At 41.1% G+C, this 27,524-nt stretch overlaps 1 protein-coding gene across 1 annotated transcript in view; it reads left to right on the top strand.

Annotated features, from left to right (window-relative positions):
• The window catches only part of DCC (DCC netrin 1 receptor), a 1,323,879-nt gene that overhangs the window by 940,989 nt on the left and 355,366 nt on the right, over positions 1–27,524 (top strand). Inside the window, exon 8 of the mRNA XM_081942031.1 lies at positions 18,964–19,120. Coding sequence (XP_081798157.1) covers positions 18,964–19,120 — 157 coding nt within the window. The remainder of the gene's footprint in view (positions 1–18,963; positions 19,121–27,524) is intronic.

Below are 27,524 nucleotides of genomic sequence, written 5' to 3' on the forward strand. Positions count from 1 at the left end.
ATTTCTCCCAGGAAGTTGGACAATAAAATGATCACAGAGAGAAAGGAACATTATGTATTGAGAGTTCTTTATTTTATTTTATTTTTTAAAAAGACCCCTTCCTTGTTTCCTTGCCGTCCTGCTTCAGATTTCAACTACACACTCAAATAAGGTTGCTATGGACATTAGTAGTTTACTCAAGTTTGAGGAGATACCAGCAGAAAGGGAACCAAAACAGACCCTCTGAAACAGGAAACCTGCTTGAGTGATTCTGCTTTCAAGAGGAGCACGTAGAAGAATAGTCAAAATCCAATCCAGAATTCAGAGATCCAGGTCAAAGTTGTCAGCCAGTCTAGACATCAGAGTTTCATCAGTAGAATCCACAGGAATATCACTCATGAGCTAGAGATCAAATAATTGTTCCCAATGAAAGGACATTAGTCAAAGGTACCTCTTAAATCAGGCTGCAGCTTGCTGTCTTTAATCAAGAAGTGTACCCCCTTGCTTGGCAAATAACCTTACAGCACATTTTTGCTCTGTTTCCCACTTGTATTCACTGGGTAAAGGAGTTTTGATACTTGGCATAATCATCTAGCTGTTCAGGTGGTACCTTTGTTTGATCAGTCTCTGGTGGCTTTGCATCTCTTGAGACTGACTTTCCATAGGTTCATCTGGTGCAGTTTTATCAGAGCAGCATTTGAGTCCTGGGCCAAGACACTTACAGTATATGTCTTCTCTTGATATTTTTCCTCTTTTTTTCTACTTAATGTTAATTATTCACACATGTTAATTACGAATCTCTCCTTTTCTGTTTTCATTTGAACTCTCTGTTGAATTTATTGCATGTGCTATAACTTCTTGGGATGCTAATACAGGTCGTCCTCGACTTACGACCACAATTGAGTCCAAAATGTCTGTTGGTTATGTGAAACATTTGTTAAGTGAGTTTGGCCTCATTTTACGATCTTTCTTGTAGAACTTGTTGCCAAGCATCTGAATATTGATCATATGATCATGGGCAGGGGTGGGTTCTAGCCGGCATTACTGCTGGTTTGCTCGTGCGCGGGCATGCACAGTTCAATGGAAAATGTTCTGCGCATGTGCAGAACTCCCCAAAAAGATTGTGGTGGCAATAGCGGTGACCAGAGAACCAGTTCGGGGGCGTGGCCAGCCTGGGTCGCTGCCGGTGCTGCAACCCAGGTCAGCATACCACTACAGGTTCAGCCGAACTGGTCTGAACCGGTAGGAACTCACCTCTGACCATGGGGACGCTTCAATGGTCATAACTGTGAAGTCATGAGTCACATTTTTCAATGCCGTTGTAACTTTAAATGGTCACTAAACAAACTGTTGTAAGTCAGGGACTATTTTGGAGCAGATGTAAATAAGTTTGCATCCCTCTGGATATATCACTGATTTTTCATAGATACCTAGGAAACTACTTGGGATGATACAAACCCATTGATCTAAGCCAGATTTCCTGACCCTCTTCTCATAAATCCAGACTAATTTCACTTTTGACAAGAAACAGTGACCATACATACATCCTCGGTTAACCACCATAACTGCAACAAGGCGCTCTATTGCTAAGTGACATGATTGTAAAAAGACAACAACAAAAACCACATGATCACAAAGACTTAAAAGGTTTCCTAAGGGAACATTTGTGGGCGATTGCATTTCTTTTGAATTCTTAACCACTTGCTCCTTCAACAACTCCTTCATGTTTTTATTGGCTAAAAGCAATCTTGATGAAAATTCCCAATGGCTACCTGAAAGAATGCGGATGTGAGCTTCTTTTGAAAACGTAGTTTGTGAAACTCAGCGCCAGGTAGAAGCACAATGGAATTTTATTCCGAAGGAAACAGAAATCAAATCTATAAACTTCTCCTTTCCACTCCTTCTTGGAGTGGAAAACAAACATCCAAGGAACCTATATGAAAATGCATTTGCTTTGATAATATGGGTTTTTAATTCTTCATGGGATCTTCAGCAAGGGTAAGTTGGAGCTGTTTCTTGTTTGAATTGAAATTAGAAAGAATTTAAAGGTTTCTCCTCATGCAAGACAAACATTCTGATATGCCTAACAAACTCTTTCTGAAAGATTCAACTAGGCCTTTTAGACATCATCATGTTTCTTGTCAAAATCTTTTAGTATCATCCTTGGTTCCATTTTAACATTTCATGGGTATACACTATGGGGATGATTTTGCTTGTGGCTGATAGACGCCAATCTGCTATAGGGATATTTATATTTGGTGTTTCTAAAATATGTGCTGTTTAATTATTTAATGTATAGATGTATGTAAAGTGAAAGTCTCAAGCTGCCTCTTTAGTCTGTATTTAATGCCACATTGTTAAAGGACCTAGAAGATGAGAATATCTGGCTGACATTATTGGGGCTCAGAAGCTAAGCAAAGATGGGCCTGGTTTATCCATGGTTGAATGACTGTCATGGAATTCCAATCTTGTAGAATAGATTTTATTCTGTTTGAGTGGCATTTCTGTCCAGGAGTTTAATGAACCTGAGTTTCTATTGTATTTGCACTGTGTTATTCATGGTTGGCTGTGGCCTTAATCTCTTCTCCATTCTGGGTTGTTCACCAAATTATATTTGTTCATCCATCTTGAGGGGGGTTTCCTCACTCATGGGGCAAATGAAACGAGAGAGTCATTAACACAAGTTACTATGGAGTAAATGGTTAACTTCTTTGGCCAACATATTTGCATATAGTCAGTAAGTAATCAATTTTGTTGTATTTAAGTACAATGACAATAAAGATTATACTTATACTTTAGGTCTGTTAGCATCTGTAATAGCTGAAAGCCAGAGACATGTAGTTGGTGTATTATTATTGTCAAAACATAATTTTCTCCTCGTGAAAATTTAACAGTAGTGTGCATTGAGGAAGCATCCTTGTTTATAAATCTCTAGATGTAACAAGTTACCAAATTCTCTCTGTGCTGGCAATCTAGACTTTACAATTATGCTATCAGTCTTTTCTTTTTGATTTTGTTTTATGTTTAATGAGACATATTTGCCCATTATTTGACATGATCTGTTTCTGTTTGCATGCTGTATTAGATTTATAACATGGGTCACTTTTTTGCATAATACTAATATTTTTAGCTCTGTGCTCCTTTGCATCACTTTATAAGAACATTAAAGAAAACAAACCTTCTGATGTTATTTAGGGAAAACAGCAGAATATATATGTTTGTGTTGTAGTTGTGCTGATAAATAAATAAAGGGAGTCTAGTATAGATCTATTTCAAGCTATTCAGCTCTCATCAGCTAGCCATACCTTACTGGGATTTGAACCTGGGCTGTATTACATATTAGGCAGATTTATTAGCCACTAAGCCACAGGCTCTCCTCCTTTATCAGCTAAACCAGGGAAATAGGTATGTATTGTTTCACAACCCCTGGTATGCCCAAATATGGGAGGGAACACACTGCTTCCCTTTTCTGTCTTTCGGTTCACTCCAGGAAATCATCCAGGCAGAAAACCATATTTTTAATGTTGACTTTGTTACATTTGTGTTGTATTTGTGCTGATAAATAAATAAAGGGAGACTAGTATAGATCTATTTCAAGCTATTTAGCTCTCATCTGCTAGCCATACCCTTACTGGGATTTGAACCTGGGCTATATTACATATTAGGCAGATGTATTAGCCACTAAGCCACAGGCTCTCCTCCTTTGTGTGTGTGTGTGTGTGTGTGTGTGTGTGTAATATTTATTTAAAAAGAAATATTTAAAAAAATATATTTGGCAGTGTATCATTATATCTCAAACTCCCCCCCAAAATCATCACATTTTCTACCTAAAGTAGAAAGGAGCAGGAAATGAGACAGCATTTGATGCATTCCTACTATTTATGATTACTTAATGGGTTTTTATTACTTTAATTAATCATTGCCGGACTTATTTCTTTTCATTTGCCTGCAATAATGGTTTTTGAGCAGAAGTGTCATTTGCAGGCCAATAAGCTTTCTGTTGAAACTTCACTGGCGGATTTTCTGAGTTTGCATACATTAAAGAAAAGAGACTCTCAACAGAGTTTTGGGTTTGCAAATCTTACTCGGTTGCATGCAAATTATGAGTTTCTGGATAGTGTTGCTCAAGGATTATGTTCAATCTGTACTTTACTGTACTGTACAGTAAAGAGCAGCAGTGGTGCAATGGTTAGAAATGCAGTACTGCAGGCTACTTCTGCTGATCACCGTCTGCCAGCAGTTTGGCAGATCAAATCTCACCAGGCTCAAGGTTGACTCAGCCTTCCATCCTTCCGAGGTGGGTAAAATGAGGATCCAAATTGTTGGGGGCAATAGGCTGACTCTGTAAACTGCTTAGGAGAACTGTAAAGCACTGTAAAACAGTATATAAGTGTAAGTGCTATTGCTATTTTCAGTGGGAAAATGTGACTCTCGATTCCAGAGCTTGTATGGAGATCGAAGGCAACTCTCCTCTAGTATGCCATTCTTTCTCCCTGCACAAATGTTGCTATCAGTAGAGGGAGGATCAAAGATATACTTATACTTGTCAATCTATAATAAGTGCTACTTAGTGTTCAAGAACATCCAAGTTTAAATTTAATAAATACGTACATACACACATACATATATACTCCCATCTGCTGTTATTCCCAATAAATGCCCATAGAAAGAATCAACAGATTGAGCTGAACATTATCTTCATAAATTGTGAGGAAAGGCCAGTGTCAGTCAATCACTCCCTATCAAATGCTACAGTACCCTTATAACATGTTTGTATGCGTTGTTATATGTATGCACTTCTTAGAAGTGATAGGTCTTGCCCTTCATTCATTTATCTTGTTATACTTTCTGTGACATGCCAGCTCCACTTAATAGTTAATAACAGGCTTTACAAGAAGGCGTGATGCCCCTGTTATGACCTAATGAACAATCATTTTCTTCTCTTTGCATCTGTTTATACACTTGCCTTTGAATGTTCTGTCCTTGTGCTGGCAGATTGGCTTATATTGAGAGATTTAATGCAAATCATTAAATGGTGGTCTGTCTTTCTGACAATGTGTGCATGTTATTTATTTTTTTCTGGATTGGAAAAAAATAAATACAATTATGATGACAGTACCTCATTATCATCAGGTTCTTCCAAAATATTTGTGGAAGATCAGTATCTAAATGAGATCCTGGGGCAGGCATGATCCATTGTGTTGATTGGTTGAATTGCAAAGTTCAGCCTCCCAAACGGATAAGCCCATTTATATTTATATTTACAGACACACAAATGCAGATATTTAAATGGAAAGGTGATAGGAGGCTATGGAAGCAGAGATGCTTAAATAAGGAAGTGACTCTTCTGCAAAAGGGTGATAAAATAAATTGATAGTCACTTTGCCAGTGAAAGTTATGACATTTCCTACAGTGGTAATTAGCTGGGTGCTTTCACATTTGCGCTCACATTTGTGAACCGGTAGGGAAGAGAAGTGAATACCACCCCTGGTTATATCCATTGAATGCTGAACTGGTGTAACAGTTGCTTCTCTTCCTTGACAAATCAGAGAACAGTGGTATTGTGAGAAGGTGTTTTGTTCTGATCTTACACTGAATTTGAAGTGAAATTCAGGATAGAGATGGCATTATTCAAAAGTACTTTAAAAAATCTTCTGAACCATAAGTGCAATTCAGCGGAAGAACCAATTATCAGAGAGATGATAGGCTCCCCTTTGCTAGATAAGTGTATTGAAGAGAAACTGGACAGTCAAATGTCAAAGAATTCTTGCACTGTGTAGGGGCTGGATCTGGTGCCATCAGTGGCAGAATGGAATGGAATGGAATGGAATGGAATGGAATGGAATAGAATAGAATAGAATAGAATAGAATAGAATAGAATAGAATAGTTGGAAGGGATCTTGGAGGTCTTCTAGTCCAATCCCCTGCTCAGGCAGGAGACCCAATAATCAGTGGTGGGATGCAAGAGGTTTAACAGCCAGTTCAGTGAGAGAGTGCTTTGTGCGTGCGCCTAACACCCTTGTGTGCAGAGTTCAAAATACAGCAATTTGAAACTCAGCTGCTTACCTTCTAAAGCAGCCCCGGTAAGTAGAACAGCGGAGGCACAGAAATCAGCTGTGCCGCATGAATCAGCTGAGCCAGAAAGAAGGAAATACAGGACAGGATAGGGCGGGCACGGGTGGGCGGGACAAAATGATAATCGACACTACCGGTTTGCCCGAGCTGGCCCGAACCGGCTGATTCCACCTCTGCCTATAACATTTCAGACAAATGGCTTTCCAGTTTCTTGTGACTCTGATTTCTCTGATTCTTCTCAAATAAAGGCAAAAGAAAAGGGAGGATTATGCAGTTGTATAACTCCACCTCCTAAATGCATATTCTTGCTGACCCCATTACCAGATGGATTAAGTCACGCTGCATCGGAAACTAGGAATATGCCAGTCTCTTGGATTCAAAAGTTAGCACTCTAATTTAATTGCTCGTTGGATTCCATTCAAGAATGAAGTCACTTTGATTTATACTCCTTCTGAACTTGCAGGCTAATGGCACCGCCTTAGGCAAGTCACTATCATGTCTTACAAGAGAGACGTTGAGGATAAATGAGTTGAAAACTGTGAATTGCTTTGCACATTGAAAATGCCCATGGAGATAATTAACAGTAATGGATCTAACTCTCAGATTCTTTCCTGAGTCAGTCAGTGTGTGCAAGGCCTAATATTGGAGAAGCATCACTTGTCTGAAGGCCTGTATCAACCAATATGAAAGATAGGTCATTGGTCAAATACCTTGCCCAGGAATAAAATGTGTGAGTGTGCTTTAAAAAAAAAAACCCTACTGATTTAATAAGTAAGCTGCAAAAACATACAAATAGATACAGCTTTTGAAGATATGTCTTTTCTGCACATATTTGTGTCTGCGTGGGTGTGAACCCAACCATTTGCAAAATAGATTTGCAAAATAGATATTATACATGTGGATTTTTCCATGCTACCAGCAAATGTTTTATCCAATATTTCCATTTACATAATGAAGAAATAAATAAAAAATAGAGGCAAAAGTTGCATTGAAATGACAGCTGAATGCTCATTTATACCAGCAAACACAAATTCAGTTTGCTTTCAAAAAGTGTCTTTTAAATCTATGGAGATTCTCCGTCATCCAGGTCATGGTTGTCTCAAAGGTACTTTTTCAAAAAGCAACTGGACTTTCTTTCTTTTTTTCCTTGAAGGTATTAACTGAAGAAGGTTCTTGGATGAGAAGCAAAATGTCTTCAGGGAAAAACAAAGCAAGTCCAATTGCCTCTTGAAAAAGCCCCTTTGGAGAGTAGAGTAGAGTAGAGTAGAGTAGAGTAGAGTAGAGTAGAGTAGAGTAGAATAGAATAGAATAGAATAGAATAGAATAGAATAGAATAGAATAGAATAGAATAGAATAGAATAGAATAGAATCTCTTCTTAAAAATTTCCAGTGTTGGAGAATTCACAACTTCTGGAGGAAAGTTCTTCCGCTGATTAATTGCTTTAACAGTCAGGAAATTTCTCCTTAGTTTTAGATTGCTTTTCTTCTTGATTAGTTTCCACCCATTGATTCTTGTCCTGCCCTCAGGTGCTTTGGAGAATAGCTTGTCTCCCTCTTTAAATCTTTTTACTTTTTGGGGGTTCTATAGTCCTTTTAATTGCTTACTTGGCAATAAAGGTACCTTTTTTCAGTCACATGCTTCACAACTTTATTTAAAACCATAGTTTGCTTCACTGGCGGGTGTGGATCACCCTCCAGTGTAGGCCTATTGCTCAAGTCATCCAACATACCAAATCAAAATTAGCTGCATTATGCTGGATTGAAATGTGGTTTCCAGCCATTGGTTTGTGTGTGTATGTTTGCTTACAACTGATTGGAACTGATTTAGGTATAGTAACAAGTCCATACAGGTGAGAGTTCATTGCCTTCTTGTAGTTACTAACAGTAATAGTTGTTTGTTGACTTCTACGGGTGGAAGGAGCCCTTAAGCCACCATCTCCAATTTACTGCAATTATTTTCTGGGGTTTGTTGACCTTATTGTAGTCACTACTGATTCATATCACAGCTGTTAATCAACTACTTATCACCAAGCCAAGTAGCACCAATCATATATTTCTGCATTTGATTTTTGTTTCCTTATGTTGTGGTCCACTGGCAGCCTGCAGAGCTGGCAGCAGAGTCGGACAGTGAGGAGGTTGGGGAGGAACATGGGCCAGTCCTGGAGTTTGGGGAAGGCTCAGACAAGGGCTCTGCATTGGTGGCAGAGAGGAAGCCAGAGCCATCTGGGAGTTATGTGCTGCCTCCGGAGCCTCTGGAGTCAGACATCAGTGAGACAGAGGAACAGAGGGAGCCTGTTCCCAGTGCATACATGCACAGAGCTGCCGGAAGGCAAAAACAGTTAATATAAAAGGGGCAACTAGGGAGTAAGGTTTGGAGATGATTGTCCCCTCCCATAAGACATGAAAGAGGAGCAAACGGAGGTGAGCCTTTGCAGGAAGCAATTTTGTTCATTCTAGTCAGTTCAAACTCTGAGAAACTCCATTTGACTCTGTGCTCAGTTTGGCCTTGCAAAACTAATTGGCCATTAGGTCTTTGGCAGCGTTCCAAAGGAGATAAAGGTGGGTACTTATCAGCCTTACCCTGAAAGACTGTGGCAGATTTCTGTCAGACTCTTTACAAACTCTCTGTGACTGTTTATGGACTGTGAATGAACATAATTCACAGCCGTTAAAATAAAAAGAGGATTTTGGGGACTAAGCATGTGATTTTTACTGTCTCAGGAAGCCGAGGTCAGAACACCTTAACAGAAAACTTTGCAGAGACTTCTATTACTTTGTGTCTGTAATTTTCAGCCAGTTCCCATAATCTGTCAACCAGGCGCTGAATTTTCTGATACCTTTTCGGATACACGTTCTGTTTGCATCCCCATCTGAGTCAATGATAAAAATGTTGGACCCTGTTCTGAATTCTGTGTTATCCTATTTGATACCATCCTTCAGTTGGATGAGAAATGATTCTTGAGGACTTGGAATGCAATTTCTGTGCCATTCACCCAGCGCACACTTAAGCAGCTTGCTAGCCTGAATGCCACGTGGCATTTTGTCAAATGCTTTGCTGAAATCAAGTTATATTATTTCTACAATATGATCACAATCTGTTCAAGGCATATACCTTAACAAAAGAGATCAGATTAGCCTGGCAAGATTTTGTCTTGACATTTTGGGGCAATCATCACATTATTTTCCAAGTACTTACAGATCAATCTCTATCTAATTTCTTCAAGAAGCTTGTGATTCCATCATCCCACTGATTATTCTGTTGCGGTTCTGCTGAATTTGCTTTCGTCCCTTGGGCAGATAGGTATAATATTTGCCATCTTCCAGTTATTTTGCACTTTTCTTTAGCATTTCTGAAAGATAATATTTGAGTTCTATTAGACAGATGAAAGCTCCATCATTTCCCGAAGATATAATCCATCTGACACTGGGAATTTAAAGTTATACTGAGTAAGAATTTTCTGCCCATGTTTATCACTCACACTTTTCAGCTTCTTCATAATTTGCCTTCATTCTTCTCAAAGAATACAATGCTGTCTCTTCTGTAGATTACTCGAATATGTTGATTAGTGATCTACTCCTCTTCCATCCCTTATACGTATAATCAGTGACGTGCGGTGAGGTTTATGACTGGTGAGGCACTGACACAGTGCTGGGTTTCAAATATTTTTAGACTTGTGGACTTCAACTCCCAGAATTCCACAGCCAGGCATGCTCAGTTCCAATTTAAAGCGACAGCATTTGTTTTTCTCCTTTGCTCCTTCTTTCTTTTTCTTTGTCTTCTCCTTCCCCTCCTTCCTCCCTCTCTCCCTTCCTCCCCCTCTCTCAAACACACACACACACACACAGGTTGGATTGGACTATCTCTCCTACCCCTTCCCTCTCTCACTCACTCTCAAACAAACCCCCCCACACACAAAAGTTGGATTGGATATCTTTTCCAGTGGCTTGAAAGCAGCTCCTCTGCCATCCCCCCCCCCATTCCCCTGCTGCCTTTCCCAAACACCTCCACCATTGCAAATGCAGCCTGCTGTCTGGGTGGGAAATGCCTGGAACACAATAAAGCCCACCCACCACCTCCTGCTGGCAGGCTGGGGTGAGAGGAGAGGCAGAGAAGCCGGAGGGGAGCCGAGCCGAGCCTTCCAAAAGAAAGAGGCTGGGGGAAAGTGTGTGTACTACAGCATGGCTCTTTGCCTGGCTTCCTGCCTCTTCCTGTGATCTCCTCAGTGCTAGCTTGTGCTCTCCCTCCCCAAGTGTAGTTTGATTGCAGGTGGAGCCACGTTGCCTTTTCAAACTTGTAATCAGTGAAGCTGGGCTAGATTTTTATATAGTTTTATCCAGCTGTGTGTGTGTGAGAGAGAAATGAATGGGGGCCTGGGGAGGAAGTCACTACACTTGGGGAGGGAGAGCACCAGTGAGGTTAAGCAGAGTCATCCACGGTGAGGCAGCAACTAGCTCAGCCTTTTCCTTTTACTTTTGTTTTCATGATGAGAGTGGTGAGGCTGTGCCTCACTTGCCTCACCTGACTGCACGTCACTGTGTATAATGATGTTCTTCTTCTCAAATCTTAATTAATTCAGCATTCAGCCCTTAATTCAGGCTGAATGCTTGAGCTGTCTTCCTTCTTTCTTTCTTTGCTTAAATTGTTTACAACTGTGCTTTTATAGTGCTACTACCTTTTTAAGGAACTTTTTAAAACCTATTTGTAATCCTTTTCTCATTGATTTCCCCTACTAGGAGCTCTACTAATAATTCTTCAAAGCTTACTAATTCCCATCTTTTTGAAGTCCAACATATACTTTTGATTACACTTGGCTACAGGTTCCCTTAAACTCATGAACTCTGGCTTTACATATTCTTTTATTCGTGTTCCTAATCAGGGGTGGTGTACACTTACCTTCCCTACCAGTTTGCAAATGTGAGCGTGTGGGCGCACTACGCTCACGTGAGCCACATCTACGCTTGTGCTCCGCCTTCCACCCGCATGCTTTGCCTTAGAAAGGGCCTAAATGGGATGCCATAGAGCTGGGGCAGGTAGGCAGGGCCACCTGCGATTTCCACTACCATGCAATACATCTGCGCATGTGCATGAACTCTGCCTTCTGCGCATGTGCTTTGCCTAAGAAAAGGGCCTAAATGGGGTGCCGTAGTGCAGCACAGGTCACTATGGTTTCTCAGAACCAAATTCTGATCCTCTGCAATATCATTATTTCCCTTTCCAGTCCTTTACATTAAATGGATAAGTGGGACCATCACAGACAGATTTGTAAGTTCCCTTCATGTACACTATATCCAAAGCCCGTAGTGACATGATTGGGGCTGTTATTGGAAGTATTATTTGATTCCAAATGAATCAGTAGGAAAACATTGTCAACCCTGAAGCTGACCTGACTGAGGCCATTCTGAGGCTTCAGTGTTGCCACACTGGAGCTGAGGGATAGGGAGGGGGGAATAGAAATAGCCAAAACAAAATACTTTCTCCTGGGAACCAAGGACATTCCCACAGGTGGCCACAGAGAAGAGAAGTGAAGTTACCACGCAACCGGATGACACCTTGATTGGACCATGTGACTCGTCATTTGGGAAAGGGGGAAAACTTTTACTTTTATTTAGGTGAAAACCATGGGAACCTTCAGAGTCAGTTTTTACCAGAACGTGCCAATACGGTATGTCCAACAAACCAGTTCTTTGAGGAATTTGCTTGCCTCGGAGTCCTGTTTGTTGATGGCGTATTACTTGGAACTCTGATAGACGTAAGTGGATTTTGTTTTATCATAACACTAGCTGATAACCTAGCATTGCCAGAGTATTTATTATTTATTTTCCTTTATTAGACAGGAAAACCTCTGATTTTGTTGAAAATGTCTGGACCAAACGTAATTTCTAACGTTGGATTTTCTCCTTTACCAGAGGGAGCCCCCTTGTGGAGGATTGTGAAGCTGTTACCATGGCAACTCCACTGCTCTGTACAGTAGAAGCCATTTTATGGCAGTATGGTAGAAGCCATTCTAAGGCACAACAGGCTGTATCTTAACAGAACACACACATTGAGGGGTATCTTACCCCCACAGTATTTGTTTCCAGAGAGTACCAAGTATCTGTGTACCAAGTTTGGTTGAAATTGCTCCAGGCATTTTGTATGTATGTATGTATGTATGTATGTATGTATGTATGTATGTATGTATGTATGTATATCCGTGTTCCTATAACACAACACTCTTCTCAAGGTGATGGAATCAACTGGGCTGCCGTGGGTGCTCTCTGAGCTTGGTTGTTTTCTTGCCAACATTTCATTATCCAAACTAGGTAACTTCATCAGTGCTAGCTGGCATATGTTATTTCTGTTTTCATGGAGATGAATCACCAAGTTCCACAATCCTTCTCTTTGTCATCTTGAAGGCTACTACAAATATATGCCATTTGTTTTCAGGCAGAAGCATAAACATTCATTTTATTAGGAATTCTAGGTGGCCTACACAGGTTCCTCTTTATCTAAACAGCAATAGGTCTCCTCAGCAATAGTCCAATAACAGTAGTTGGATTGATAGGGTCATCAAAAATCACCCTATGAGTTTCCATGGCTGGAGGTGGACTTGAGCCTTGGTTGCAGGTAATTCACTGTCACTTCATCATAATTTCATTTCTTAATGAAAGCTCCATTGGTGGGAAGAAATGTCAATTTGTTATTATTTTCTCAGGCAGTGAAGTTAGCCAAGTATAAACTCTAGATTTAGAGGAAACTCCCACTAACAATTTTAACTGCCAAACTCTTGTTAGTCCTTCCCGTCTAACAGATTAACAGAGTTGGAAGGGGCTTGTAGGTCTTCTGGTCCAACCCCTCACCCAAGCAGGAGACCCTAAACCATTTCAGATAACTGGCTGTCCAGTCTCTTCTTCAAAGCTTTTCTAGTGATGAAGCTCCCACAACTTCTGAAGGCAACTTCTGTTCCATTGGTTGATTGTTCTCCCTGTCAGAAAATTTCTCCTTATTTCTAGGTTGAATCTCTCCTTGGTCAGTTTCCATCCATTATTCCTGGTCTTGGTCTCCAGGTGCTTTGGAGAATAGCTTGACCCCCTCCTCTCTGTGACAGCCCCTCAAATATTGGAAGACTGCTATCATGTCTCCCCTGGTCTTTCTCTGGTCTACTTCTTCAGGATGCTCATTCCTTGAAAATCCTTTTTGTTAGGTTATATTGAGAAAAAAAGCTACACAAAGCTGATTTTTTTAAAAATGGAGTGTATACTGAACTCAAAGACAGCTATCTGTCAGATAGGTCAGCTATCTGTCCTAACAAAGTGCATTTCAGAGGAACTTTGTGGGTATTCCCAGCTAGAGGGGTTAACATCTTGTTGACCAGCATCAAAGAGAAAAGCTTCTGTACAGAAAGGTGACTCAGCATGTACTTACCTATGGTAGCAATTTCTATTGAAGTATTGGTCTTTCTTTCTTAGGGTTTATCTTCCTTCCAGCTTCTGTAAATAGATTTGATTTGACAATATTTACAAATTAGGACTAAATACAAGATGAAAAGTTTAAAAAAAAGTTAGGACAAATCAGGAGTAATAGATGATCTTTTTAATATAAAAAGAAATAAAAACATAGGGGCTGAGAAATAAAATCAACCTTGAGTCCATTTTCACACCTTGGTTCTACATGAATAAGTCCATATCATTGGCAATAGACAGAAGTGGATAGTAATTGTCTTCCTTTCTGAACAAAATGCATCATTTAATTTTTGTTTTTATCAATAAAAGGTAATGTTTGTTGCTCAGGATTGAACTATAGTGTCCTTGGTGCTCTCTGAGCTTGGTTTTTGATTGCTTGGAGGGTTGGTTGTTTGAAAGCTGAAATCTCTTGCTATGTTGATGTTTCTTAGGTAGGTCATGAAACATCTGCAAGCAAACAGCCAAGCTCATAGAGCATCAAGAACCCCACAATTTTTGTATTTATTTGTTTGTTTTTTGTTCATTTGTTTGTTTGTTTGTCAAACATGTATATGAAAACAAGCATAGGAATGAACATAAACATGAACAAATGAAGTAAATACAAATAAATGGGGACAGTAAGACAGGGGTTGTAGGCACGCTGGTGCGCTTATGCACACCCGCTTTATGGACCACTTAAGAATGGGGCGAGGTCCACGGTAGACCCACCTCTTCCAATTAGCTGGCCTGGCTCAACCATAGTTTTACCTTATCGCTCCTGACGGGTTTTTTAAATCTTGTAATTTAATTGAGGGTGTTTTAAATTGTCAATTTTAAATTCTATTTTATATATTTGCTACCTTCTCCATGTATATGTGTACGTACGTGTATGTGTTTATTTTTATCTGTATATGTATTGTTCATTTGTATATTTTATGTGTTTTTATTGTACGCCGCCCCGAGTCCTTTAGGAGAGGGTGCGGCTAACAAATAAAAATTTATTATTATTATTATAGACAGTTTGAGATTGAAGCTGTGAGTTTGAGGCTGTAACAACGGAGTCAGGTAGAACATTCCAGGCATTGGCCACTCTGTTGCTGAAGTCGTATTTTCTGCAAGAAAGTTTGAAGCGGTTTACCTTGAGTTTATATCGATAGTTTACCTGTGTATTATTGAGGTTGAAGCTGAAGTGGCCATTGACAGGCAGGACGTTGTAGTAGACATTTTTTTTTTAATCAGCGAAAGAGACTCAATGACTCTTCTGGATTTGCATTGTAATTTATACTTAGATTTCTTTTGCACTTTTTAATTGTGCTCAGAGAGAAAAAGAAACTTCAGAAATCATTGATGTAATTCTCCAATCTCTTTGAGACATAGATTGAGAAAAATTTAATCTTCCCACAGGAAAAAAGATTTTGTTGTATTTATTTTGTACAATGACAATAAAGACTATGCTATGAACAAAGGAAGTAAATACAGATATATGGGGACAGTAAGACAGGGACGGTAGGCACACTGGTGCGCTGATGCACATCTCCTTTACAGACTTCTTAGGAATGGGGTGAGTTTGTGGCATACGAGTATGCGCCGGCCACCTAGTCTTCCAGTTTCTGGTGCGCGTGCACACATGAAGACCAACTGGCCAGTGTGCTGGGACCTGAAAGAGCAATCATCCAGCTGGTTTAGCACATGCAAGCACAGAAGAAACCGGAAGACTAGGTGGCCAGCGCGCATGGATGCACTGGAAACTGGAAGGTCATCTTCCGGCATGCGCATGCTCTTTCGATTTCCAGTGTTGAAAAGGTTCACCAATACTGGAATATAATGTTAGTTATGAATTGTATCCCCCAAGATGAGTAGAATAAAATGTCTCTTGCTTCCTTCCACTGTTACTGGAAGCAAGAAACAATTGGTAGTTCCTCAACCGCCATTAGAATCTTTAGTACAACCATAGAGGTCTATTCCTATGGATGTTCATCTTCACTCCTATAAAGCAATGACGACTATTTCCCTGAAGGCAGAAAGAGAAGGAAAATTAGAAGATGGGCCTTCTCTGTTGTAGCCCCTTCTTTGTAGAATATCCTCCCCTCAGAAATAACCTTGGCCTTTTCATTTGACTTTAAAACTTTGGTTATATACACCTGGGGTTCACAGTGTGCTAATTTTTTGGCTTTACTGATAGTTGGTTATTTTTGTATGTTTTTATTATTTTATTAAAGGGTGGCTCAGTGGCTAAGATGCTGAGCTTGTCAGTCAGAAAGGTCAGCAGTTCGGCAGTTCGAATCCCTAGTGCTGCGTAATGGAGTGAGCTCCCGTTACTTGTCCCAGCTTCTGCCAACCTAGCAGTTTGAAAGCATGTAAAACTGCAAGTAGAAAAATAGGGACCACCTTTGATGGGAAGGTAACAGCGTTCTATGCGCTTTTGGCATTTAATCATGCCAGCCACATGACCACGGAGACATCTTCGGACACTTTTGGCTCTTCGGCTTTGAAATGGAGATGAACACCACCCCTAGAGTCAGGAATGACTAGCACATATGTGAGAGAGAAGACCATTGTTTTATTGTTTGTAACTATTAAAACTGTTTTTTAATTTTAGAATTCTAAATTATCTGGAGCTGTTTGACTGAGATGAGCTGTTATAATAAATTGAATAAATAAACTTCCATGGAGATTCTCAGTCATCCAGGTCACAGCTGTCCCAAAAAGTGCTTTTTCAAGAGGCAACTGGACTTCCTTGATTTTCTTTGAAGCCATTTCACATCTCATCCAAGAAGCTTCTTCAGCTCTGACTGGATGGCTTCTATAAATAAATAAACAAATACATAAAATATAAACTTGTCAACCCAAGGGAACATTTCTCTTCCACTCCTCAAATTACTATCAAGTGTCATAGCCAAAGGATTCTCAAAGGCTGCAGTTTATTTGTTTTTAAATATTTACTATTTTTTTTTCATTCTGATAATTTATGCTGCTTGGAAGCCCCTCAGCCTACAAATATACACATGATTGTAATAAGTACATTCTACATAACAAACTTCAGTCTTACAACTGTGACTGTTTTCTCAAATATTGCCCCTCTTTGATTGCTTACTTCTGAAAACTCCATTTATTTCACAATACTTTGGGAAGGATTTTAATGCCTTCTTTTCCTTTACAATGTTGTTCTTTTTTTTTTTTATTTATGATGTTGCCTCTGTGGCATGATATTACTGTAGCCCAAGCGATCTGTGATGTGCTCTCATCTTCAGATATTTGCATGTCATTAGCTGTGAAACTGGGAAGACATAAGAATGGCTAAGAATTCTGGGTTGTATACTAATCTTTGGATTCTTAGGAATAGAACTGTCATTATTTTAAGGCAAAGTATTTGTATGATGAGGGCAGTCCTCGACTTACAAACATCTGTTTAGCAACCATTCAATGTTACAACGTCGCTGAAAAAAAAACTAACTTACAACCAGTCCTTGTACTTACAGCATCCCCGTGGTTATGTGATCAAAAATCAAGTACTTGGCAACCCACAGGTATCTACAAGGATATTCAGAGGTCATGTGATTGACCTGTTCCAGACAGCTTCCAACAAGCAGTCAACGGAAGAAGCCAATGGAATTGTTGACAACTGAGTCAGAGGTGGTATTCAGCAGGTTCTGACCAGTTCTGGAGTAGTGGATATTTTGAATAGTTCAGAGAACCAGTAAATACCACCTCTGACTGCCCCTGCCCCCATCTACTCTCTGCCTCCTGATTCCCAGCTGATTGGGAGGAAATGGGGATTTTGCAGTAACCTTCCCCTGGAGTGGGAAGGGAATGGAGATTTTCAGTATCCTTTCCCCTGCCACGCCCACCAAACTACACCCACCAAGTCATGCCACGCCCACTAAGCCACACCCACAGAACCTGAAGTAAAAAAAAATTGAATCCCACCACTGAACTGAATGATTCATTTAATGGCAAAAGAGGCCATAAAATTGGGCAAAATCAACCCACTTAACCATCGCCTTGTTCAGCAAAGGAAATGTTGATCCCAATTATGGCTGTAAATTAAGGGCTACCTATATTTACCTATAAATAGCTAGCCAAAATCTGATGTGGCTAAATACACTTACAGAAATGTTAATGAATGACAGTCATATTCTCTTTCTTAAAAGAAACTGTGTTGTAATGATCCCAAGTGTAAAATTGGCTAATAAATTTATTATAAAGAACCAAAGTAACAGAAAAAGGATGAGTAAGCTTATGAATGCTTAAAGGGTTACCATATCTGCACTGCAGAATCTAGAAATCTACTAAATGACAATCCAACACACAGATTTGTGTTTCTTGGTTGTCATCAGGGGTGGGTTCCCGCCAGTTCTAACCTCTGCAATAGAAGAGGTTCCACAAATCTACAGTGCCGTTTAGAACCGGTTCCAGCTCCCTCCCCCCGCCTGTCTGCACATCATCAAGAAGAAGAGCGAGAAGAAGAATTCTGGGAGTTGAAGTCCACAAGTCTTAAAGCTGTCAAGTTTGAACACCCCTGGGGTTTTTTTTCTAAAGGGTTGGGGATGCAAGGGTCTTGTAACTAGACATCTTTAAGACTTGCACACTTCAATGCCAGAGCTCCTGAGCCAACATTTTGGTTGCTAAGCACCAAGCCACTCCCACTCAGTCACATGGCTGGCAAGCCACTCCCACTCGGTCACATGGCCAGCAAGCCACTCCCACCTGGTCACGTGGCCAGCAAGCCACTCCCACAAAGCAGGCCACACCTACAGAAGAGGTTCTAAAAAAATAGAAACCCACCACTGGTTGTCATCTAATATTCAGTTTTTTGCAACTCAGCTATGGTAGCCCTGCTATAAAGAATTCTTAATCATAAAAGTGTTAGTAAAAAGAGGAAGATATTTATACAAAGGCTAATCTATAAGGGGATGTGGTGGCTCAGTGGCTAAGACACTGAGCTTGTCGATCAGAAAGGACGGCGGTTCGGCAGTTCGAATCCCTAGCTCCACGTAACTGAGTGAGCTCCTGTTACTTGTCCCAGCTTCTGCCAACCTAACAGTTCAAAAGCATGTAAAAATGCAAGTAGAAAAATAGGTATCACCTTTGGTGGGAAGGTAACAGCTCCTTCACCAATTAGTCATGCTGGCCACATGATCATGGATACGTCTTCAGACAGTGTTGGCTCTTTGGCTTTGAAACTGAGATGAGCACCGCCCCCTAGAGTTGGGAACGTCTATATACATATGTGTGAGGGGAACCTTTACCTAATCTATATGTTTGTTAAAAAAATGAATTGTAGATGCATTTAAAGGAGAGGTTTTATGGCTAGTTTTTTTTTATCTCTTTCTCTCTCTTTCCCTGTGTTTATCCTAGCCACAGCTGATTTATCTAGCCCTGTGTTTTCTGAAATGTTAGTTGTACCTATGACAGTGTTTCCCTCCCACCCTGCAACCCCCACACCATCTGTCTGCCTGATGAATTCCTCTCCTTCCCCTTCTTTAGCTATCCCAAGTTCCAGGATCCTTCCCTCTGCTCCCCGAGACGTGGTCCCTGTCTTGGTCTCCAGCCGATTTGTCCGTCTCAGCTGGCGCCCCCCTGCAGAGGCCAAAGGGAACATTCAGACCTATGCAGTCTATTTTTCCAGAGACAGCATCAAGAGGTAGGTCTGGGTCATGTTGGATACCTCTAAAGACACGGTGGGGGGGGGTGCTTCTTTACCAAGGAAATTCAGATTCTGTGATCTGCATGAATTTTACAAGCCGAGTTACCTAGTGATTGATCCAATAGATAGATGATTGATTGTTAGATGAGAGAGAGAGAGAGAGAGAGAGACAGAGACAGAGACAGAGACAGAGACAGAGACAGAGACAGAGACAGACAGACAGGCTTGGAGGATAGATAGAATTGGAGAATAGATGATAGATAGATAGATAGATAGATAGATAGATAGATAGATAGATAGATAGATAGATAGATAGATAGATAGATGATAGATAGATAGATAGATAGATAGATAGATAGATAGATAGATAGATGATAGATGGATGGATGGATGGATGGATGGATGGATGGATGGATGGATGATAGGCAGGCAGGCAGGCAGGCAGACAGACAGACAGACAGAATTGGAGGATAGATAGAATTGGAGGATAGGTAGGTAGGTAGGTAGGTAGGTAGGTAGGTAGGTAAGTAGGTAGATAGATGATAGATAGATAGATGATAGATAGATAGATAGATAGATAGATAGATAGATAGATAGATAAACAAACAGACAGACAGACAGACAGACAGATACAATGAATTGGAGGATAGATAGAATTGGAGGATAGATAGATAGATAGATAGATAGATAGATAGATAGATAGATAGATAGATAGATGAGAGAGAGAGAGAGAGAGAGAGAGAGAGGGAGAGAGAGAGAGAGAGAGAGAGAGAAACAGACAGACAGACAGACAGACAGATATAATGAATTGGAGGATAGATAGAATTGGAGGATGGCTGATAGATAGATAGATAGATAGATAGATAGATAGATAGATAGATAGATAGATAGATATAGAGATAAAGAGAGATTTAATGTTTATGCATGTGTATATTCTGTTTCAACTGCTCTAGAAAAGATTCTCCTCCTCTGCTTTATTTTTAATCATATCTTTCATGTAGTTAGCATGCAGTCATTATGTGTGTTTGTGTACGTGAAATGAACCAGGAACAAAATATAAAATATGATATAAGAATGCTAAATTATGGGAGATGATGGAATTAGGAACAAAAACCATCCGGTAATAGTACAGAAAAGATAAATGGATCTTTAACAAATACTTAAAAGATGTAAAAATAGGTGCTACACACACTTGAGGGGAGAGAGTATTTCAGAAGGCCCATCCTATTCTGTAAACCCAGAGTGAAGTCCAGTTGGTGCTCTGTGATTCTTGAAGACTTGCAATAAGACTTCCCCAAACAATGTCAATAATTGATAGGTTTGCAAAGGCGAAGATGCCCTAGGTTCAGGGCCTTCTATGTCATAATCAATATCTTGAAGTTAGGAAGATTAATTACATTTTCTTGAGCAAAATGTAATATGTGGATATATTCACAAGGCATATATAGTTTTTCAGGAGAGAAAAGGATGGTTGTGTAGTAGGTTGCTAGGAAATAGCAGAAGGGGCAAGAGGTGAATGAAATTGGTACTTACTCATTTCGACAAGGGGATAGATGGGGAACTCATCAAATTTGCAGATGATATCAAGCTGGCAGGAATAGCCAACACTCCAGAAGTTAGGCTTAAGATACTGAAGGATCTTGACGGACTTGAACATCGGGCACTATCTAATAAAATGAAATTCAATGATGAAAAAGGTTCTATATTTAGGCAAGAGAAACAAAATGCACAGGTACAGTATCTGTGGTACCTTGCTCAATAGTAGTAACTGTGAAAGGGATCTTGGAGTCCTAGTGGACAACCATTTAAATAGGAGCCAGCAGTGTGCAGCAGCTGCCAAAAAAGCCAACACGGTTCTAGGCTGCATAAACAGAGGGATAGAATCAAGATCACGTGAAGTGTTAATACCACTTTATAATGCCTTGGTAAGGCCACACTTGGAATACGGCATTCAGTTCTGGTCGCCACGATGTAGAAAAGATGTGGAGACTATAGAAAGAGTGCAGAGAAGAGCAACAAAGAGGATTAGGGGACTGGAGACTAAAACATATGAAGAACGGTTGCAGGAACTGGGTATGTTTAGCTTAAGAGAAAGAAGGACTAGGGGAGACATGATAGCATTATTCCAATATCTCAGAGGTTGCCACAAAGAAGAAGAAGTCAAGCTGTTCTTCAAAGCACCTGAGGGCAGGACAAGAAGCAATGGGTAAAAACTAATCAAGGAGAGAAGCAACTTAGAACTAAGGAGAAATTTCCTGACAGTTAGAACAATTAATCAGTGGAACAACTTGCATCCAGAAGTTGTGAATGCCCCAACACTGGAAGTCTTTAAGAAGATGTTGGATAGCCATTTGTCTGAAGTGGTGTAGAGTTTCCTGCCTAAGCAGGGGGTTGGACTAGAAGACCTCCAAGGTCCCTTCCAACTCTCTAGTTTCTTCTAGATAAGATTATCAATACTGCAAGTGATCTAAACATTGCAATACTAGCATCAGATGCCAAGAAGAAGTTAACAAGTAGTTAAGAAAGTCTCCTAGTTTTGAAACCTCTTCATAAGGCAAGGAGGTTAAAAGTCCACTAAGAGATAATTGGTTATAGGACAAATCTCCATCCGCACCCATGCAGAGAAATCCTATTTGTAAAGACAAGCTAACTCAGCGAGGTCAATTTGTCCCAACCAATTTTTGACATGAAGTCAAGTGTCTCATCATAGTAGAACATCCTACAGAACCTTGGTGCTTCGCACAACTTTGTGTTTTCAATAATTCACCAGTTATAATTACCTGCCCTGTATCATGAGCCTCTAACCTTGGAATCTATACCTGCCAAATCCATCAATGGCAGGTTCCTTTCTGAGCAAGATTGTGAAGAGTTAGAGATCCATCAGTGTTAGGATGGCAGGCAGGTAAAAATAGGGAAAGTGTCAACTTCAACTTCAACTCAGTTGTATTTGAATTCATGGCTATGTGAAACGCTACTGAAGTACCGTATTTTCTGGCGTATAAGATGACGTTTTAACAAAAAAAAATATTTTAAAAATCAGGGGTCGTCTTATAGGCCGGGTATAAGAAAGGCCATACCAAAAAAACCAAAACAAAAGGAAAAGTAACGTCACCAAGCAAAAATCCGTGCCGCCACCAGCGCAGATGCTGGCTTTTCAATCAATAACCTCAGCGCTCTTTGCCTGGGCACGTGGATGGATGAGTGCTGGGATGGCTTAGTAAGGTCTGGCTGGTGGTCTGGAGGAGGAAGGCACTGAGCTCAAACTATGAAAGCCTGGCAGTGCAGAAGCCTTCAGCCGGCTCGTAGACCCCTGAAAGTAGGGGGTTGTCTTACACGCCCAGTCGCCTTATACACCGGGAAATATGGTATTTTCTCCTTGCTTCCATTCAGAGGTAATATTCAGCCGGTTCGAACTGGTTCAGGTGAACCAGTAGTGGAAATTTTGAGTAGTTCGGAGAACCAGCAAATACCACCTCTGGTTAACCTCGCCCTCCCACCCCTGTCATTCTGTCCTATATTCCCTTGTTGTTGTTGTTTTTTAGCTCAGCTGATTCATGCAGCAAAGCGGATTGCCGCACCTCAGCTGAGCTAAACAACAGCTCAGCTCATCAGCGCTGACACCCAAGGCGGTCTTTGAGTGTTGCAGAAGATGCGTGCAAAGCACGTTCTCATAGAACCAGTAGGAAAAGATTTGGAATCCCACCGCTGCGTCCATTCAAATACAAACCAAGTTCAACCTTGCTTAGCTTTAGTCATAGTCAGATATTATGACAATTATTTTGCAAAGTATTTTTAAAAAATCTAAAGAAGCCAAACCTGGGCACCTATGATTTAAACAGTTGAAAACTTTTCAATTGTTTAAATCATGGGTGTCTAGGTTTAGGAACTTCAAGACCTATAGACTTCAACTCCCAGAATTTCCTAGCCAGCCATGCTGGCTGAGGGATTCTGGGAGTTGAAGTCCACAAGTCTTAAGTTTCCCAAGCTTGAAAACCCCTGGTTTAAATAAATCTTCTAATATAGTTATATTTTAAACTTGGTTATGATTGTGGAGAGGAGGGGTTAGAATAAATGGTTTTCCTATGCAAACATTTGCATGAAATAATCAATATAAAATGCAATATCTTTCCTTAGTGGAATCTATTTATTTAAGAAGTATCATCATCCATTTAGCCAGAGGGTATAAGCACTAAACATTAAGCTTAAAATGCCACGTTTAATTAAAAAATACTTTGAAAAGCACCGATTTAAGACTTTGTATGGTAGTGATGACAGCCTCAGGTCTTGTGAACTTTCAAGCTTTCAGCGTGAACAAACGAAACACAGTTTCCTTTAAGTGTTTGAGTAGAATACTGAGTCATTTATTTTTTATACATTTTTTTTTTTTTACAAAAGAGCTATTTTTCTCTTTATAATAACAGCGGATCTGACATTAACCTGAGGCAGGCAGAGAAATTGTCAGACAAATTACTGGAACTCCTGAGAACTGGATGGTTCTTGATGTTGCAGAATAACAGTGATTTTGCTTCAGAATTGACAGTTTTCCCATGACTGGCACGGCATCATTCTGTGGCATGACTCCAGCTCTTATATATGCCTGGGTTGTTAAAGCCCTATGTCAGCTCCCTCAAAGCTTCTGCCCTCCATAAGTTCAGGACTTCAACTCCATCAGACATAGCTATCAGGGTCAGTGGTGTGAGAGTGTGTGATTTTTAGAAGAAAACCTTTGAACACTTAAACCAATAGTGTTTAACCAACATAGAATTTGTTGTGACCCGCTAGTGGCCAGCAGAGCTGGCAGCAGATTTGGACAATGAGGAGGTTGGGGAGGAACATGGGACAGTCCTGGAGTCTGGGGAAGGCTCTGAAGAGGGCTCTGTGTCAGAGGCAGAGAGGGGGCCAGGGCCGTATGCCAGTTATCAGCTGCCTTCGGAGTCAGACATCAGTGAGGCAGATGAACAGCTGGAGCCTGTTCCCAGTGTGCGCATGTGCTGAGCTGCCAGAAGGGAACAGCTAAGGAACAAGGGTCAACTTGGGAGTAAAGCCACAAGTGGACAGTGAATGGCCCCTCCCATAGGGAATAAAAGAGGAGCCAAAGGGGAGTGGAGTTTGCAGGAGATAATTGGTTCATTCCTGCATTCTTGCCAAGTATTGTGATGTCTGAAAGATATCGGCCTGGCCAGTCTCCAACCCTGATAAAGGTCAGTAATTGTGAACTATCTTGAAAGACTTTGGGAGAGGAAAGACTTGGCTGGAGAGGAATATTGATAAATTAAATATTATCAGGACGAAGACTCGGCTTTGTGCTGTGTGTGAAGCCTCGGTCAGAACAGAACTAAGAGAAATTTCCTGATGGTTAGAACAATTAACCAGTGGAACAACTTGCCTCCAGAAGTTGTGGGTGCTGAAGATTTTTAAGAATAGATTAGAGAACCTAGAGAACCTGGTATAGGGTTTTCTGCTTGAGAAGGGGGTTGGATTGGAAGACCTCCAAGGTCCCTTCCAACTCTGTTCTTCTGTTTTCTTAGAAAGATGCAATAGCTCAGTGATGGTGAACCTATGGCACGCATGCCACAGGTGGCACATGGAGCCATTTGTCAGGGCACGTAAGGCGCTGCCCTGTCAGCTGGCCAGCGCGCAGGCGCGTGCTGGCCAGCTGAGTTCACCCTTTTTTAAAGCCATTTTTCACCCTCCCCAGGTTCCAGATGCTTTATAGGAGCCCGGGGAGGGCGAAAAGAGCCTCCCCCGCTCCCCCCGGAGGCCCTCCGGAGGCTTCATGAGCTTCCCTGAAGCCTCCGGAGCGCAAAAACCCGGCCCTACGGGCAAGCTGGAAGTTCAGGAACGGACTTCCTGTTTGCTCGGAGGGTCGTTTTGACTGAGATATTGAATATCCCAACACTGTAAGTCTTTAAGAAGATGTTGGATAGCCATTTGTCTGAAATGGTATAGGGTTTCCTGCCTAGGCAGGGGGTTGGACTAGAAGACCTCCAAGGTCCCTTCCAACTCTGCTACTCTATTTGTATTTGTAGTGAAGATGCTAGCCTCCCGTTCAGAAGGTTGAGAGTTAAATCCTAGGTAAAAGCAGATGTTTCACCTCTAGACACAAAGAAAAAAAAATCTGCTGCGATCTTTATGTGGTGTCAGGAAGAGCATCTGACCAGTAAATTCTCAGCTTCATCCAGTTGCCTCGACTCTACCCCAAATTAAGGGATTACAGAATCATAAAAAGGAAATTTTATTGTAAATGCATATATTAGAGTCCTCAGTCTGGCAAGATTGTGTCTATAGGTGTATATATCAGATGTATGTATGTAACCAGCTTTGGGCCTATATATCAGCTTTTATTTGTATACCACATTTTATTTCTACAAGGAGCTGAAGACGCCAAATGATTCTAATAGCTTTTAAATTCATTTGTAAAAAATCGCTTGAGGAAGTAGGAAAGAAAAACTGCCAATCATGAGCCCATTTTTCTGTTATCTGAGTATTGTACAACCAGAAAATGCTACCAAGATTATTTTACCTTGAAGCAACTAATTAGATATGTAATAGATTATAGCAGCAGTTGTCAGCTACCTACCGTGTTTCCTCGAAAATACGACAGGGTCTTATTTTCTTTTTACTTAGAAAATATGGCCTTGGGCTTATTATAGGGGAGGGTTTATTCTTTTGAGGTTGCTGTTCCTTTGCGAACTGGCTCCTGAAGAGCCAGGCACAGCCTCAGGGGCGAAGCAGCCATGAGGTGACCAAGCTCACGAGCAACCGCCAGGCAACCCCCCTCTCCAACCAGGCAGAGCGCCATTCACTGACCTAGGGGGTATCCCTAAGGCACCAAGCCATGTGGCGCTCTGCCCACTCCCCAACTCCAGCGGCTTGGCACATTAAGAATACCCCCTAGGACAGTGCATGGAGCTCTGTCCGGCTAGAGAAGGAGGTTGCGTGAGCGCCTGTTCCACCCTAGCATGCATGCCTCCTAGCCTCAACATGTCCAGGCCCAGTTCTCCCTGCAGCCGCAGCCGCGCTCCGAGCATAACGTCTTCTCCAGTTCCAAACTCCAAAAGTCGGCTGCTGAGTCTTCCAACACCGACCGCTCTTGGAGTGCACTCTATGATTGTGGGCTGGCTGCTGGAAGACTCTGTCCGGAAGACTCTCTTACAGAGCTCCATGCACTGACCTAGCGGGGTTATCCCTAATGTTTCAAGCTGCAGGAGCTTGACGCCTTAGGGATACCTCCTAGGTCAGTGAATGGTGCTTTGCCCAGCTGGAAAGAGGGTTTGCCTAGCGGTTGCTCGTGAGCGTGGTCACCTCACGGCTGCTTGGCCCTGAGGCTGTTCTCGGCTCTTCGGGAGCCAGTTCGCAAGGGAGCAACCACCCAGCAACTCCCCCCTCCGGCCAAGCAGAATGCCACGCCCCAAATCTAGCGGTATCCTGAAGGCGCCAAGCAATTCGAACGCCTTTCTCCTCCCCGGCTCCTGAGGCTTGGTATCTTCAGGATACCGCTATTTCAGTGAGCAGAGCTCTGCCTTGCCATAAGGGGGCGGTTGTCCAGGGGGGTTATTTTCGGGGGGTGGGCTTATATTTTCGCCCATGCGAAAAATGTGGCAAGGCTTTCGTTACAGTACAGGTTGTATTTTCGGAGAAACACAGTACTAAATGTGCAAAAATGATGCAATTACATTTTATCATTCCAAAACATTTACAAATGTTCTACCTTTCTTATGCAAACTGCCACTGAAGAGTTCCATGTTTTTGAATCATTATTTGAAGCTATCTTTCATTTACTTAGCAATTTTCTCATTTTCTCCATGACTTCTCAACATGTCCTTGCTGCCAACACATTTTAAAATAATCTTTTATTATTACTATATTTTATTAGCATTTTGCATTTTTGGTTAATCACTTGAATTTTTGAAAGTCCCAAAATGCAATTCAGTGTTGCTGGTTGATTGAGGAACCATTGTATATATCTGCTTTTTAAAATTATTCATATCCTGCCTTTAATATTTTTTTATAAACAACTGAAGGCAACAAACATACCTGATACACAGTGGTGGGATTCAGCCAGTTTGCACCTATTCGGGAGAACCGGTTGTTAACTTTCTAAGCAGTTCGGAGAACAAGTTGTTGGAAGAAATCTCCTTTTGTTTTTTCCCCTTTACAGGTCTAATCCTGTAAGGAAGGCAGGAAGGTGTTGTTTGTGGCCTAATCTTTATTGCCTTGCCTCTCCAGTTAACCCTTATTTACCTTATAACAGCTAAGGTGAACTGCCCATCGACATAAGTAATGTTGAGTTGGCCACAACCACCCAGTCACATGACCACTGAGCCCTGCTGTTCTGTCCTGTGATTCTAATGAATATGCAGACACAGGCTTGGCTGTCTGCCACAATTAATTACGGAGA

Source organism: Natrix helvetica, assembly GCF_964273705.1.
Source record: "Natrix helvetica genome assembly, chromosome: 2".
NCBI classification, from domain to species: domain Eukaryota; kingdom Metazoa; phylum Chordata; class Lepidosauria; order Squamata; family Natricidae; genus Natrix; species Natrix helvetica.